This window comes from Pempheris klunzingeri, chromosome 11 (assembly GCF_042242105.1).
Source record: "Pempheris klunzingeri isolate RE-2024b chromosome 11, fPemKlu1.hap1, whole genome shotgun sequence".
In the NCBI taxonomy this organism is placed as follows: Eukaryota; Metazoa; Chordata; class Actinopteri; order Acropomatiformes; family Pempheridae; genus Pempheris; species Pempheris klunzingeri.
Genome location: NC_092022.1, coordinates 21,715,415 through 21,732,192, shown reverse-complemented (window position 1 = coordinate 21,732,192; position 16,778 = coordinate 21,715,415). Strand labels below are relative to the sequence as shown.

At 41.7% G+C, this 16,778-nt stretch overlaps 2 protein-coding genes across 3 annotated transcripts; one reads left to right on the top strand and one right to left on the bottom strand.

Annotated features, from left to right (window-relative positions):
• Window positions 1-2,572: 2,572 nt before the first annotated feature.
• Window positions 2,573-9,040, top strand: cd40 (CD40 molecule, TNF receptor superfamily member 5). 2 transcript variants are annotated; one of them, XM_070839567.1, is made up of 9 exons: window positions 2,573-2,720; window positions 3,257-3,338; window positions 4,476-4,601; window positions 4,692-4,838; window positions 4,936-5,029; window positions 6,104-6,162; window positions 7,222-7,314; window positions 7,427-7,455; window positions 8,322-9,040. In XM_070839567.1, exons 1-9 carry the CDS (start codon window positions 2,646-2,648, stop codon window positions 8,601-8,603), a joined length of 987 nt encoding a protein of 328 aa, XP_070695668.1. In that variant the 5' UTR covers window positions 2,573-2,645; the 3' UTR covers window positions 8,604-9,040. The 2 variants fall into 2 exon arrangements, with proteins under 2 accessions (XP_070695668.1, XP_070695669.1); XM_070839568.1 differs by lacking the exon at window positions 2,573-2,720 and adding an exon at window positions 2,882-2,943.
• Window positions 9,041-10,424: 1,384 nt separating this feature from the next.
• On the bottom strand, window positions 10,425-11,990 carry irx7 (iroquois homeobox 7). Its single transcript, XM_070838973.1, has 2 exons — window positions 11,772-11,990; window positions 10,425-11,417 (listed from the first exon to the last, which is right to left on the bottom strand). The coding sequence occupies exons 1-2, from the start codon at window positions 11,988-11,990 to the stop codon at window positions 10,647-10,649; spliced, it is 990 nt and encodes a 329-aa protein (XP_070695074.1). The 3' UTR covers window positions 10,425-10,646.
• Window positions 11,991-16,778: the final 4,788 nt, after the last annotated feature.

The following is a 16,778-nucleotide window of genomic DNA, read 5'->3' as shown; positions in this document are numbered from 1 at the left end:
AGGTGAAGTCAGTGATTTGAACTGAAGCAACATTTGACCAAAGCTCAGGTAACAACTATAAGCTTGTATCAACAGTAAAATCATATTGTATAGCTGTAATTAAAGGACATTATGACTTTGACAGAACAGGGATTTTACTAAACCTATTAAGAAAAAATTTTAATATATGGGGAAAGTCCAGAAGTGCCAGCAAGTAACTAACTAATAGATCCTCTTTAATGTGGGCTCTCTTATTTAGAATCCAGAAGCGTTTTCCAGTAAGGAAAAGGTCGTGAGAAATTAAATGCGAATCCTTTTTGGCTGCACTCGGTTCCTGTACCGTAATTAGTCGAATACATGCGCAGAAACAAAAACTTCATGGCAGCTGGTGTTCCTCTCGTACATAAAGAAAATAGTCGCTTTTGATCGTTTTAGACGTGTCAGTACGCATGCGCAGTGAAAAGGATTATTGCACAACAAAAGGACTCTTTCATGTGTGGTTACACAGTGACCATAGAGGAAACCCCCACATAACTTGATGGGGAATCCCTTCACTGTTATTTGGTGGGGTTTCAGGCCCTACCACAGAACAGGCCGACAACACTGCATGAAATGTTTTTGTACAAATTTCCCAAGAAGCGGTGCAGTTTGTGAATAATACATGTATTGTATTTTCCCTGTGGATAAAACATGAAATCCACGTTTCAGTCAGAACTTTAAGTTGCTGTGACAACAGCCGAATAAAAGTTACTTATAATCCTTTTCAAATACAGCGTTCACGTCACCACTATTGGACTGTAATCAGGCCGCCTGTAAGTGCATTTACTCAAACAGGCCTTCTGTATTGGAGGTACACACCTGTACTGTACTTGAGTATCTCCATTTTGTGCCATTTTGTATTTACTCCCTGAGGGAAATATTATGATTTTCACTGCATTACATCCATTTGCAGCTATTTTAAAAAGAAGACACACACACACACACACACACATATATATATATATATATATACACTACTCACAAAAAGTTAGGGATATTCGGCTTTCAGGTGAAATTTCAGGATGAACCACCACCAATACATTTCCTGGTTCAGTTAGAACTGGTATTTTAACAGTCCTCCTCATCATGCTGTTCACATTCTGACATCATGAGACCAAGACGACACCTAACTATTGATCAGCAGCACCTCAACACTGGAGGCTTCAAACAGGTCCTCAGACGGAGGTGTTCACTGAGCTTAGAGGGTCACAGAGTGTCATCAGCAGGTGGCAACAGAGATACAGAGACTGGAAGAGTCACAGAAAGGAGAGGAGTGGACGTCCTTTGGCCACATACCAATTTTACGTTTACCCTCCACTGTTTTTAGATTTTCTTTCAATAAATTGTTTAAGATGAAGAAACTACCATTGCATTACACTTGTTTATTTCAGTGAACTTTGTAAAGCACTATGAGACACTCTGTTGTGATATTGGGCTATACAAAATAAATTGAATTGAATTGAATTGAATTGATACTTAAATGTTCTACTTTCATGATATAATATCACTGTAGCATTAACTTTTTACATTTTCCATAAATTTCACCTGAAAGTCGAATATCCCTAACTTTTTGTGGACCCTGTATATACAAAATCAGCAATGTGTAAACATCTTTTTAAAATTGCAGATGGTCAAGCTGGACCTAATTATAACTTTTTTCTGGAGTTGGCTGGTTTATTTTAAAGCAGTGCATTGTGTTTAATGAGGTGGTTGTACATTTTGTATGCAAAGAAACTAACTATAGTTGCAAATGGATGTAATCCAGTGAAAATCACAATATTTCCCAATATATATATATGTGTGTGTGTGTGTGTGTGTGTGTGTTTGTGTACAACAATGTAGCACTGACAGGTGCCATTCTTAACCCTTTGAGGGTCTTCAGCACTTTCTAGTGTGTTATAATTTTTATTTTTAGCATATTTTATCAGTTTTTCATGCATATTGCTTATAATTTTGCAAGATGGTGAATTTTTCAGAGTTCTCAATTTTTTTCATGTATTTTTTGTGTATTTTAGACCATAAAATGATGCGCATCATGACAAAAACATGGCAATTTAAGGGTTAATTTTTTAAAAAACTAATTAAAATTTGATATGTATGATTAGGGCTGATGCTGGTCTAAAAAACTATTTAAAAAAAATTAAAAAAAAAGAAAGATTTTTAACATTTTTATGGCTTGTTTTTATGCATACACATTTATGTGTGTAAGGATCTTTAACGTGATTATTTCTGAGGACCTTCAAGGGGTTAAGTAGTACCTTTACTTACAATACTACAAGTGCATTTTGATGAAAGTACTTGTTTCAAGAAAGCAGGATATGCACTTCAGCGCACTGTGATGTTGATTGCATTCTGAAATATCCCTCTGGTCCATAGTGATGTAGGAGGAGAATCGTGTAACTTTTTCGGGACTAACCTGTGACAGGTACTGTACATGGTCTTAATTTACAGGAAACTGCCCAGTGAGAAAGTGTGGGAAGTCCCCCCCCCCCACACACACACACACACACACCCGGCTCAGCTCCTCCCTTCGTGTAGTAGAAGAAGAGGGCTGAGCCCAGAGCAGCGGCAACAAGCTGACACTGTGGACACGAAGAGCATCGACACGCTGCGACCATTTCACTAAGATGCGTCTGTTGGTGCCGCCGCCGATGGTGATGATGGTGATGATGATGATGATGATGATGATGGGTTCTTTTAAGGTGAGTAAGCTGATTATTGTGTGTCACTGTACGGAAGGTTTTGACTGAGGAAAGTAGCTGCGCTCACATTTCATCTGATGACGTTATTATAGGTTATAGGTTTAAACTAGGCTCAGATTGTTCTCTCTGATTTGATCCGATCTCTCTGAGTTTCATCTGATTTGCAGGTTGTAGTTGCGCATATTATTCCAACCTCACAGCCTACGTGATGGTCTCCTAAACAGTACTTTCACTTTCGTTTTCCTCGCAGCAATAAGTAAAGAGTTAGAAAAACATTTGACCTTATCTGACTCAAAATACGTAAAAGAAGGCCATTTAAAGCAAAAATGAGGAATAAAGCGCCACGCACCTGGCTGTCAGTGAGTTTCAGGCTGAGCAGTCTGTTGAATGTTTGGGACTTTCCGTCACACCCCTTCCAGTCTGGTCTAAGGAAGTGGAGCAACTGTCACAACAGAGAGCCCCACCATCACTAGACAAAAGATACAGGCCCAAAGACTGTGCCTCTGATCTGTGTATCACCTCTGATGTATCTGCAGGCGATGACCGCTGCCCAGCCCCACTGTGACCCTCTAACTCAGTATGAGCAGAATGGCCAGTGCTGCAAAATGTGCGAGCCAGGTAAGTTTCTTCTGCTGGTTTGCTGCATCATTAAAAATCATCGAGGATCATTTCTAATATTACCCCTGACTCACTATTTGTTGTGGGGTTGTGTCCCATTCACTGCCTGTAAAAGACGTAGGAAATGGGCTCCTTTAAGTCTAAATACAAACATTTGGGTACCACTTATACCCTGGTGTAAATGTATTGATTTCCTCCAACAGCTGCTTCAGTTAAATAATCTTATGTAAGCTATACAGATGTCATGTCATGTTAAGAACATTTACTTTTGCTTTCACTCAGCTTTCCACTTTTCCTGCTTTGGATCCCCTTTCACTTTCCCCACAGCTCTTTAAAGGAGTAGTTTAACGTTTTGGGAAATGCGTTTATTCACTCTCTTGCCAAGACCCAGAGGAGAAGATGGATACCCCTCTCATATTAAATGTTAAGCTACCTCCAGGCAGAGCTGAGATGACTAGTTGGTATTATTTTACTACTTTGATAATGGATAAATCATCTCAATCGTTTTGTTAATTCTGAAATTGTGAAATAATCCCAACATTCTTTGGCTCTAGCTTCTCAAACTAGAGGATTTCTATGATTGTGAACTCAATATCTTTCAGGTTTGGGACTTTTGGTGGAACAAATAAGACATTTTAAGGAGTTACCTTGGATTGTGGGAAATTGTAATAGCTGTTTTTTTGCTCAGAGATTCCCTATGTACCCGGAAGTCCATGCCCCCACTGAGAAATAGTCCCCTACAGAACCTTAGAGTAAATGGCAACTTCTTGTTTTTACACTTTGACTTTTGTGCGGATGAAGTAAAACAGATATAGCGTGTTAATTAGTGAGCTTTAGAGGTGCTGGTGGATGGATTTTTTTTTAACTTTGGCCAGAGCCAGGCTAGCTGTTTCCCCCTGTTTCCAGTCTTTATGCTAAGCTAAACTAACTTACTCCCAGCCGTAGATTTGTACTTAGCAGCTACATTTGAGAGCGGTATTGACCTGCTGGCAAAGTGTGTAAAAGTGAATAATTTTCCCAAAATGTCAAACTATTCCTTTAAGCCACAGGTCCCCATTTACTACATACAGTTGAGACAGATACTATAATACTGCAAAGTACTGCATTTTTTACTATGAAGCACACCCTGTTTTTCAGGGACCAGGATGCACCTGCCTCTCAGCACCTGTCAGGAACCTCATTGCATACAATGTGGGTGGGATGAATATCAGGATAAATACACAACTGAACCTAAATGTGAGCGCCAGAAATACTGTGACCCAAGTAAGACAAATCAAACGAAACTGCACCTTTAGATATTGATAGATTTGTGTTCTATGTACCACAACTGACAGCTCATGTCCATTCCTTCAGAGGGAAACTTTGAGGTTGATGTGAGCGTGACCCCGAAGAAACGACGCGCCTGCAGGTGTGAACTGGGGTTCCACTGCTCCAGTGAAGCATGTTTAACCTGTGTGCAGCACAGAGTCTGTGAACGAGGGTATGGAGCTCAGTCCAAAGGTACGCTACGTCTTTGTGATGCAGTGAAACCTTTTTTATGCAGAATATAAAGAGTGATCTGCTGAATCTTTTTTTGACTGTCACGCTTGGCTTTCAGGCAATCAGACACATGACACGGTGTGTCAGAGATGTCCGCCTGGCACGTTCTCTGATGAGATCTCATGGGACAGTGACTGTGAGAAATGGAACGAGTAAGTATGGAAGCTCCAATATATTTACATACGAACTTAGAGCGCAACACTCCACATCCACTAGATGTACCTGCTCATCCTTTGAGGAGTCGTGGGGGGCTCTCATATCTGTCTGCTCAATATGAGGCTGTAAACAGCAGCAGGCCAAGAATGCACATAACCCCCCCCCCCTGCACCCATTTTTACACTTGAAGCACACTGTCACCTTAAGCATACCTGCCTGGCACTGGACTGAGTACATTTATGTTCAGCTTTTCGTGTAATGTCTGTAAACTGTCATGCAAAGAGGCAAATCTACACTGGACATAAAAAGCACTGACGCATTATGGGAAACACCTGAATAATATAAGGGAGAAACATAGGAAATGCTTCCATAGAAGGCACCAGGGGTAACGAAATGGTTTGATGACTCAACCAGACTGAGAGAAATTGGGAGAGATCAGAGAGACGTGACAGAGATTCAAACACTTGGTGAATCTATGACTGAAGCTCTTCTTGAAGACAGTACTGGTGTTATTACCTTCTGTAGGTTTTTATGCCTCCACGCCAGGTTGTCCATCCGTACGTCTCTCTGTCCATTCGTTCCATTCTTCGGACTGTGATATCTCAGGAATGTCTTGAGGGAATTTCTTCAAATTTGGCACAAACATCCACTTGGACTCAAGGATGAGCTGAGTGGATTTCAGCGGTCAAAGGTGAAAGGTCACTGTGACCTTTTGGCCATTGCTCAAAGAATTCGTACGCTAATTATGGCAACATCTCACACAAACTTCCAATAGGATGAAATGTTGAAGTGATGACATTTCATATCCGAGGGGACCAAATGTTCGAATACTTAATTGGTGACACTAATCTGGGATCTGGACAGACATGGATGTAAACTGCAACCTGACTGGTTGGCTAGTTCTTGAATTTGTTTCTATTCTGTGCAAACCAAAAAGATATGCAATCTAACATTAGCATTGGCAGCCTGCCGCCCTCTACACGGACACCTCAGGTCAAATAATCACCTGAATCTTAAGGTCATGATGAGAAACCAGGAATTATCTTTGAAAGCTGTGAAATTCTTTGCAGATGTGAGACTGGATTCCACACTAAAGAAGCAGGAACAGACACGTCTGACTACGTCTGCGGTAAGTTCTGCGTAGGCAGATGAATTGTAAAAATTTCTCACTTGTAGCTCTGCTGCTATCTGCATGTAAGTGGTTAGTGGTGTCTTGTTCAAAGTGAAACTATCGAAACAATGAGATGCTACATCTCCTAAGTCTATGTTGGTCTGTGGTTTTAAGCGTGGGACAACACACATTTGTCACCTACACATTGTTTATACTCCATTTGCACGCAGACTCCATTAAAACAGAGAAGAAGTAAAAACTAAGTGTGGGCTCGTCTTTTCCTCACACCTTCTTATTAGTTACTTTGCTGTAAGTCCTCTTTCCTGAACACATTTATTGAGAGTTCTCTGTTTTTCTAAACAAATATTCTACTCCACATTCTACTCAAATTATCTAATTATCCTGCATTTCAGAATCAGAATCAGAATCAGAATTCCTTTAATAATCCCCAGGGGGAAATTGCTTTTTGTTACACACAGCTCCAAAAGAATAAGAATAAACTTCAAACACAAAAGTAAATCAGGTGAGTCCAGAGTCCAGGGTCCTCTCCTCTCTGGTGAAACAGTTCACGTACTGGGTGAAGTTGGGCAGTGCCTTTGCCATGGTGACATGGTTGAAGACAGAGATAGCAGTGAGTGCACTCTGGTGTAGAGTCTGTACCGGGGCTATGGCGGAGTGGATGACGTCACACGCCGAAGTCGGGTTGGCAGAAGGAGGAATGTAAACAGTCACCATGACAACATGTGAAAACTCCCGTGGCAGACCAACAGCAAACAGTTCAATGTCCGGCCTGCAGATACTCTCCTTGATAGTAATATGAGCAGGACTGCACCACCTGTTGTTCAACAGAACGGCAAGCCCCCCCTCCTTTCCGCTTACCGCTCCTGGTGCAGTCCCTGTCGGTCCGAACAGTTTGGAAGCCACCAATGGAGACATTGTCGTCGGGAATGTCCTGATGCAGCCATGTCTCCAAAAAGCACACCAGATATGGAAATGATAAATTGTGAGTGTGTGTGAGATACTGCTGGAAAGGTCAGTGTGTGGTTAACAGTTTTCTCTCTTCCTCTTGTCTTGCAGAGAAAGACTCACGGGTGCGTGTGATGGTGATTTGCGTTGTGTCTGTTGGGATTGTATTTATAATCCTGATAGTCATTTATTATCTACACAAAGGTATGCTGTGCTCTGCCTGCTCTCTCCTATAACATGTTTAATGAGTTCAGGTTCCAGTAGCCTATTTAATACACTCATGTTCTCTGTTTTTTTCTCCTTCGTTTTGTTTCAGGTAAACAAGGCGCAAAAACAAAGCTGAAGGTAATTTGATTTTTGTCTTGCTTTTTTGACACCTGCATTAGTCTCACTCGTGCAGAATATACAGGAATACTGTGTAAACAATGCAAACTACTGCACGTAATGTTCACATTCTCTCAAAAAGACAGTAAAGTGTGAACGACTATTATGGAAATCACCTCGAAAGTCATTACCGCCAGTAGTTCACAGGAGGATATGTTCCTAAAGCAATGTTACTTTTCAACATGAGCCGCTACAGTTTCTTTGTGTTTGGCATTTTGGAAAACACGATCATTCACCGTCTCGCCAAGAGTTAGATCAGAAGAACAGCGTACCATTTTTATACCTGCACACTAAGTATGAAGCCTAAGCCTAAACTACAGCTTAGCATTAGGACTGGAAACAGGGGGACACTGCTAGCCTCGCTCTGTCCAAAATTACCACATTATATCTAATTTATTTAATTCGTCCAAAAACTTAAATTGGTGTACCTTTGGACAGAGCCAGGCTGTTTCCCTTAGTCTCCAATCTTTATTAATCTTAAGCTAACTGCCTGCTGGCACTGGCCTTATATTTAGACATGGGAGCTGTATGGATCCTCTGGTCTAAACTGACAAGAAAGCGAATGTGTGTTTCCCAAAATGTCAAACTGTTCTTCTAAATTACATCAAATGTAGGGTCTCCAGCACAGATCTAGCTGTGTTTGCAGGGTTAGACTTAATCCCTTAACCAGGTTTTGTTTTTATGTGGAAGTTTTCCTCAAGGAGGGATCTCATTAATACAGATCAAAACACACTGAGAGAAACTACCTTTGCTGCCTTGAATTCTTATAATGATAATATTCATCATTGCTAATGTTTCTGCATTTGAACACTGTTTCACTTTTGTAGGGTTGTGTTGAATCATGTCTGGGAGAAGAAAAGGAGCCACAGAAAGAAGTCAATTTACTGATAGAAACCCCAACTGATGCTATTGATGAGGAGATCATGTTGCCTAAGATGCAGGTCTTACAAGAAGAGGTTTTTTCGAGGACGCCGGAGGAAACCGAGGATGAGCCACCTCAGGAGGAATCAGCAGATGAACTGTTTACTGATAAAGGAAACTTGGTGGCGCAGGAGGATGGGGAAACAGAAAAAATCTCCCGACAGGAATCCCAGCCATCAACAGACTGATGACGGCTGTCAGCAAGGTCGTCATTGTGAATGTGTGTAATTATGATTGTAACCTGATGTGTATTGTTGCCACGTATTTTACGTGTATGTAATTCTCTACCTAAGGATGTAGATAGTGTGACTATAAAGGAAAGTGCTAACAATGAATTAAAAGCATGTGCTTCAGTGATGGAGTTGCACTGGAGCAATATTAGAATATAATGATGTTTACTACAGGACATGATTTGGTAGTGTGTGTAGCATTATTTTAGACTAGGCTCATTTTTCAAAGTGTTTTTATTTTATGTTTGTTGTCAACTTACATATTCTGTACAAAATTATGTAAATATTAGCACAAAGTACAAAAGTGTGTTACGGTGACTGTTGCATGTAAACAGCATGTAAGTTTAAAAAAAACTGCATGTAAAAATGCAATTAAATGTTTGCTAGTGTTCACATTTCCTGGTGTTGGTTCAGTGTGTTTCCACTACCCCCGCCGCCCCCACCACATACTAAATCGGGGCCCATAATACTTTGGGTGATATAAACAGGAAGTATAACGCCGCCTAAGAGCTGTGGGCTTTAGCTTGAACCCGGTGGTTTGAGCTCATGTTTGTTTCCATTTCGGAAGGATGGTAGCCTAAAAAACATGCCGAATTGGCAATAAGCAGTTCTTGTTTGCATTGCACCCATGGATGCACAGACAGCTATCACAGGATTACTGTGATACTGACGAAAACCGAAAAACATGAATATTCTCAGGCAGGTCCTGGAGGTGGTGGGAGCGTCCCCAGGGAGAGTGAGTCACATTGAATCTAGAAATATGTGTGTCCTAATCTGACAGTGTTATGACTCAGAGAAGGAGTAAAACAAATGTTTTTGGGGGGGCAGCCAGGTTTCAAGGACGCACCTGTTTGAGGACCCTGGTCTAATGGAATAAAACATACTGCAGTTCCTCTTGAATTCCACAGGGGGGTGCTAGAGGTTCACTGTTGACTGTTGAAAGCACAGATCACCAAATAGAGCCCCCTACTGGTGCCCTGTGATATTCCATAAACCTGAAACTGGAAATAAAAGGAGTAGAAAAGTGTCACTGGTAGCACTGAAAGCCCAAATCATAAACAGGCCCAGTTTTATCAGTAATGCATGTATGATATCCAGTTGCATTCATCTGTTTGCAGTGACAAGGGGCCCAGGAAAGAGCTGATCCGTCCTGTGCGCGTTCCTGTTCGCAGGGATTTGCATGGAGAGGTGAGGCCAGAGGACAACTGCACCTCAGGCCGGCTGCTCTCGGTGGCTTTCTCATCATCCCCGGATTAATGGAGGTACAGCCCTTTGAACGCACATGGAAACCTGCATGACTGATAGTGCAGAGCCCCTTCTGCAAGCCCCTGCATATTACTATATAATATTCTAACACCTCAGGAGACCTGTGGGCCTGCTGCTGTGGTCTAAGCTGAAGTAAATGCTATAATTTCTTTTAAAAAGTGCCCAAAAGAAACATCTAACATGGGAAGCCTTTTAAATGAGGTTTAATGGCAGACATGCCACAGCAGCAAGGGGACAAAACCTGTTTGGGAAGACTTAATGGTCCTGGGTTTGATATGCAAAGTAAGGCCAATGTAGTCTCTTTGCCTTCATCCATTTAGCCTGCATGAATAAGCCGTCTGCTCATTAGTTTCAGTCTTACATCAGAAATTCAGTAACATTGGAGAAATCTCCACCTTCTGCTCAAGGCTCTTATTAAATTCAACTTTGTAGTAACTTCCTTGTATTTATGAAACACAGACCAGCGAAGCACGTGTGTGAATTTCGCTATAAGCTGAACTTTATTTAAGCAAAAATATTTCTTCATGATTAGACAAAGGGAACATAATTTACAGGTCGGTGGTGGAAAAATACATCTACATTTATGTACAATAACATGTTAAGTCTTTGGTCTCAAAACACATTTTCATTTCACTGCAAACTTCGGGAATTCTCCATCAAATCCCTGAGGTTTGAAAGTTTTAAAGTGCAAAATAGGTGGAAAAAAATGTCTCTAATTTGTGTCTAAATGCCAGTTTAGACAATTTCATGAGGGGAGTAACATGAGGGAACAAACAGTCCGTTTCTTGAAGCCCATTCAGCCCACAGTTTCCCGGCCGGGTGGTAAATACTGTCCACAGGTTTCTTCACAGTCTCCGAGGTGGCGGTCTCTGCCAGAGACCAGATTTTGGGTTTCTGGCTGACAATGTTTTCCTTACTTTCCAAGGCGGACGGCGTGTGATCAGAGTCACTCTTGTCAACTTTCTTGCCCAGTGAGAGTTCTCTGTCTTCCTGTCCGCTGCTTGGCTGCGTCTCCAAACGCGCGTCCACGGGCGCTGGGCTGTCCAGCTCGCCCTCGACCTGCTCCGCTGTGTTTGCGCGGTCGGTGTGAGACTCCACAGCCACGTCCCGCTCGTCCAAATGACATTTCTGCAGAGAGCTGTCGTCGTCGTCGCTCTCTCCGTCCTGCTCCTCATCCTCCTCATCCGATTTCCCCCGAGACGCCCAGCTGACCCTGTTCTCCTTCTTCAAGCGTCGCCTCGCGTTGGCGAACCAGGTGGAGACCTGCGTGAGGCTCATTTTAGTGATGATGGCGAGCATGATTTTCTCGCCCTTGGTCGGATACGGGTTCTTCAGGTGCTCGTTGAGCCAGGCCTTCAGCGCCCCGGTGCTCTCTCGGGTGGCCACCTTGGCGACCCTGCCGGGTTCCTCGGCTGCTCCGGGGCGGTACGGCGGGTAGAAGGCCCCCCCGCGAGCGAGGAGAGCGTGATGGTACGGAGAGGCGGCCTTCAAGTCGAAACCGCTGTTCTGCAAAGGCATAGAAATAACGTTAAGAGCGCGCAATTACGCATGGAGTTGGTGGTGACCCTTGAGCCCGAGAGCACAATTTAATGAGTGACACATTTACAGACAGAGATGCAATGAAGGAGAAATCTTCATGAACACATTTCCACGAGGTAAAAAAGTTTTTAGGCGTTACACGGCTAACACAACTTCAGTGCAACTCCGTTTGTTAGAATAAACTCTCCAAGATATTCTTCATCTACTCAAGACCAAACTTCACCCATATTTTTGTTAGAAATATTGTTGCAATGATTGATCAGTGAAGTGTTTGAGCTTTTCATGAGATGCCTGATATATTTTAATGAATTTTCAACTCACCATGTGTGTGATGTGCCTGTGGTGCGGATAGGGGATAAAATTGTATCCTTGTAGTCCTGAGTATGTGATGGGAACCCCGGCGGCCATCGCTGCCAGATGCTGAGCCTGCTGCTGCTGCACACCCGGCGGGCATCCCAGCACCGGGATCTGATATCCAGTCGGCATGCTGATGTTCCTCTCCAAGAAGAAGTTGCCAAATCCAGTTTGCGATGCGGGCATCTTTCCTGCGTCCCAGCTGCTCGGGATTGAGTGGCAAACCAGCCTCCTGGATCTATTTATATACACCCAGCTGCCAGCTTGTGTGTGCGAGGGGGTGGGAAGGGGGGGGAGGTCCCTCTGGTATTGACTGACAGCTACGTTCAAAAGACCTGCAGCTTTCACTGGCAGTAAATCCCATCAAAGAAGCCCCTCCGCTGTTCCTTTTAGCGTTTTCGTGGAGAGGCTAAATATGTGCTACTTATCGCGACACAGTGATTTCTGGAGAGAACTGAAGTTTCAATTCAAATGCAGCCTTTTCTTTGGAGAGGCGCATAAAGACTCGTGGTATTAATCATCAGCTCCGTGCAACAACCCAACAGCTCATATTTTATAATAAAAACAGAGTCTTTAGCTGTGTATCATTATTCTGACGATTCTGTCAACAACACAAAATATAACTTTTTATTCATTTTGCAGCTCACAAGAAGAAGACTTCTCCCATGTTTAAACATTTCAGGGCGACATCATGTCTCCCATTTGTGTGTTTTTAGTCATTTTTATGATGTTTTCATTCTACCTCTCATTTTGTTTTCACGACACGGCAGTTTGATGTAGTTTTAGGACGAATTTAACACTTCTCATGTCTGGCACTAATCGGCTGGAGAGCTTAGAAAATGACCTGAATTCAGTTAACAACATCCTGGCAGTCTCCTCTGTCGCTTCTGGCACTTCATCACCTAAAGATCAGTACTTTCGTGAATTTAATTAACCGTCTCAGCAGCATTAAATTACGCTAATAAACAAATAGAGTGCGTTTTACGCACGCGTAAAAGTTCGCCGGGATTTTTTTTTTCCACCCGCCGCTTCTTTCATTGAATAAGTGAGAAAATGAATAAAGCATATAACAGTGCAACCGTTGTCATTCAGCCATGCCTTTTTTATTTGTTAATTTATTGACTGAATCATAACAAACTGCCCTTTACATGTCGGATGGCATTGTTTAGAGCCAAGCGCAGCGTTTCAATGGCCCTAATTAAACGAAGTTAAGTGAAACAGGTGTTGACTAATGTATATGATAATTGTGAGATAACAGATGCTAATGTGTGTGTGTGTGTGGAGGGGGTTGTTAGAGATAAGAGGAGAAGATTACACTCCTTATTCCTGTGCTCCCCCTCTCCCTTATGCCCTTCAAAAGCTCCACAGCTAAGCTCAGTGTTTGAGTTCAAAGAAGCAGCGCATCTCGCTTATCTTGCATCGTTTTGATTATTATATTAAGAGCATTAAGAGGTGTAGCGCTGCTGGTGATGGCAGTGGTGCTTTTATTTAATGGTTATAGTGAGAACATTATGAAAGAAGTGTAAAAATCGAAGCGTGCAAAGATGATACCTGCAGACAATTATTAAGATATTGTATTTGCAATCTTCCATTTATATTAATGAGTCTTATTTATGTTTCAGTTTTGATTATTTTTTCCTTCCTGTCCCTGTTTTATTTACTCTCTCATTCAGACTTGGTAGGCTTTTCCTCTTCACTTGTCTTTGATGAAACTCATTTGAATAGTGCTCATCTTAAACCTGATACTGTGGCATGAGACATGTTTTAACTTCAATAAAGTCTCATAACTTTGCCCTTATTTTAAGGAAATTCAAATCAACCTTAATTTGAAAAATGCCTGCCTGTAGTTGTAGTCTAATGAAATCAACATGCTTTCTAATTGATTTGTAATAATAAAGACTGGCATTACTCTTATATGCATACACAAACACACACTGTATTTTAGCTCTGTAAAGGTGATGATCTTTTAGACTATGTACTTTATCCCAACAATCCTTGTTGTCGTCTTCTATGGGTTTTTCATAATAATTGGAAAACACTTTGAGCTTACAAACAGGAAAAACAATTCAACCACGTGTTACATTAGAATTGAACACAGGCAGTGTAATACACTGATTCCCATGTTGCAGCGACTGTTCTCACTCAGCTGTCAGTTTATTAGGTACACCTCGCTAAAACTACTGTGGGCTCATGCAACAATCCTGCAACAAATCTGTCATGCAGGCGAAAACTTTTAGTTTTTGTTGAAGCTCTTTGCAAGAGGTGTTGGTTGAACTTAATGGTCATTTTGAGAGTCGTTGTGTGAGACTCAAGTTGCATTACTATGCCTTAATGTCTCTGTGTGGACACTGTAAAAGAGTGAATGAGACACAGACAGAAAAAGCAGAGAGAGAATCTCCATGCAATGATTTACTGAAAAAGGAATTTGGTCTCTGGAGAATTCCTGAATCTGAACAATTTCTACAAATAAACATTAGTTCATTATTCACCAATACGGAGACATTATGAAGATGTTAATTAACAGTGGTGGAATGTAATTAGTAAAGTATGTTTTTACTCAAGTGCTTTACTTATGTATTTTTTCATTTTCAGTTACTTTACACTGTTACTCCACTAAATTAATCTAATCGCTATAGTTACTAACGAAGCTTCATTTATCCAAGACTTTTCTTAACAATGTTACAAAGTGCTTTACAAAACAAAAGAAAAGCAGACACGGTGGTTAAAGTGAGAATAAAACAAAAGGACATGAGCACATGGGAAGTAAAAAGAATAAAAAGGAAATAAAAAAGAAACACAAACTTTTGTAGATAGATAAAAAAAAAAATCAAACATAACCAAAAGCTTTCACAAAGAGAAAAAATGTAAGATTTAAAGAAGATTTAAAGATTAAAAGAAAGATTTAAAGAAGCTGAAGAACTGATGTGTCTGAGTTCAGTTCCTTCTAAGGTGGCAGTTAGACGTGTGAATCACTTTGTGCTGCAGACACTTCAGTAAAATGTTGAATGCAGGACTTTCACTTGTAGTTCAGTATTTTTTCCATGTACCGTTGACACTTTTACCTAAGTGAAGGATTTGAATACTGATAATGGGCAGTGACTCTCTTCTCAATGGCCAATTTCTGTTCTCTCCTACAACAAAACTGCTGAAACTGAGTTGATGTTCAGGCATGAAGAACACTAAATCTAATGGGGATTTGGTCCCCTTGAGCTGTTTTGGATTATCATCAATTAGGGGAGAATGTGCCAAGTGAATGTTATGTTAGTGTGAGTACTGTCCTGTCTTTCAATGCAACACCAGAGACCTTCTGGAGGAAATGCTGCCGCTGACTGAAGCTGGAACGGTTAATCGATTAGTAGATCGACAGGAAAATAACCTGCTAATATATTGTTAAAACTATTTTAAATTGAAAAAGGCCTCAAGTGGATAATGCAGTAGATGAATTGATAATTAAAGTGATCTGCTGACCTCTCCTGTTTTGTTTCGCCCACTTTATCCCCTGGTATTATCCTAAGAGGCGTTAGTCATGTAATTGAGGGTAGACTATCTTGAGCCCAAATGAGAAGGAGAAAGATACTGGGAGTAAAAAGTGGTAGAGCTGGAGGGAAAGAAGGAATTTATTTGGGTGGGGTCCACAGTACCTAAAGCAAATTTGAACAAGGGCAACAATGGGCCGACCAGAGTGCAAAGAGAAGGAGGCTTATGGCATCAATAGTCTACATCTCACAACACAAACAGCTCAGGGCAGCGGCCTTTGTCCCTCTTGTAGAACTTCTTTTCATTCTCTTCCTCTTTTGGCAGCTCCGCCACAATGCAGGTGTTGGTGCTGCTCTGACAGGTCGAGTTTGCGGTGTTTGCCGTTAGGATGTCAGTCGTTTACAGGAGAGAAAAGTGACCAAATGGAAAACGATTGTCCTCAGTGCCCAAAGAGATGCAGCACAAGATAGCAAAGAGGATGGAATTATCTTGATGTCTGACAACACCTGAGCCATTCCTCTGTATTGAAACAGCGCCGTATGTCCTCCTTTATCTACAAATCCTCTGCATAGTCCACATTAGAACTCACTGAACAGAAAGGTAAGTTGAGTAAGGCTCTAGTTTTGGGTAAAAGCACAGAATGACAGTGCAAGGAGCTAATGAGCAGGTCGGGACAAAAGGTTAAGGTGTGACCTCAATTACAGGCAATCCCCTACCTGCGAGCTTACAAAGGGACTAAACATGCAATTAGAATAGCTCGGTAGGTGTGAACAAGACAACGAAGGCATAAAGAGAATCCACAGAGTCTTCGACACCTTATTGCTTGTTAGTTTATCTTTACTGCACCAGATACTGAAAGGGGAGAAAGTTGACAGAGACTCGTGGAAACTGCACCAGAGGAGGCAAATGAATTGTATTTATTTTAAGTACGTTGTGAGGAAACCTTGAAAGCGCTTCGGATGTTAAAGAAGCTAAATGAGCAGATGAAAACTGTGTGTTTTTAGAGTATTTTCTCAGAACATTTAAATTGTGCCACAGATCAAAATGCCAACAAAGAGAGGTTTAAACCAGAAATATAAGGAGGAGAATTTAAAAAAGGCAGCACAGAGGGTCAATTGACATCAAATGCATAATGGTCTCCAAGCAGAACTCCAATTTTCCTCCCTAATGAGATTTTCCTGGGGCACCAACACAAATGGAGAGATGTAAGCAAAGTGTGAATGTTATCAAGCTCTCCCACCTCTTTACTATCTGACCCCCCTCTTCCCAGACCCCCTTCCACTCTTTGTCCTTTGTCATTACTCTTATCAGGACCACTCTATCATTCTTTCAAAATAGTAGTGGCGCTGAAACCGCTTGCAAATGTAAGTATGTCTTTGTTTAGGGCCGGGCAGTGGCCCGCCTCCCAGCTCCCTCCTGGGTGCAGCCTGATTGACGGCCCTCCGCTGGGTGAGTGACAGCAGCGTGGGTTAGCCAGTGATGGCCGGTGTGACAGCT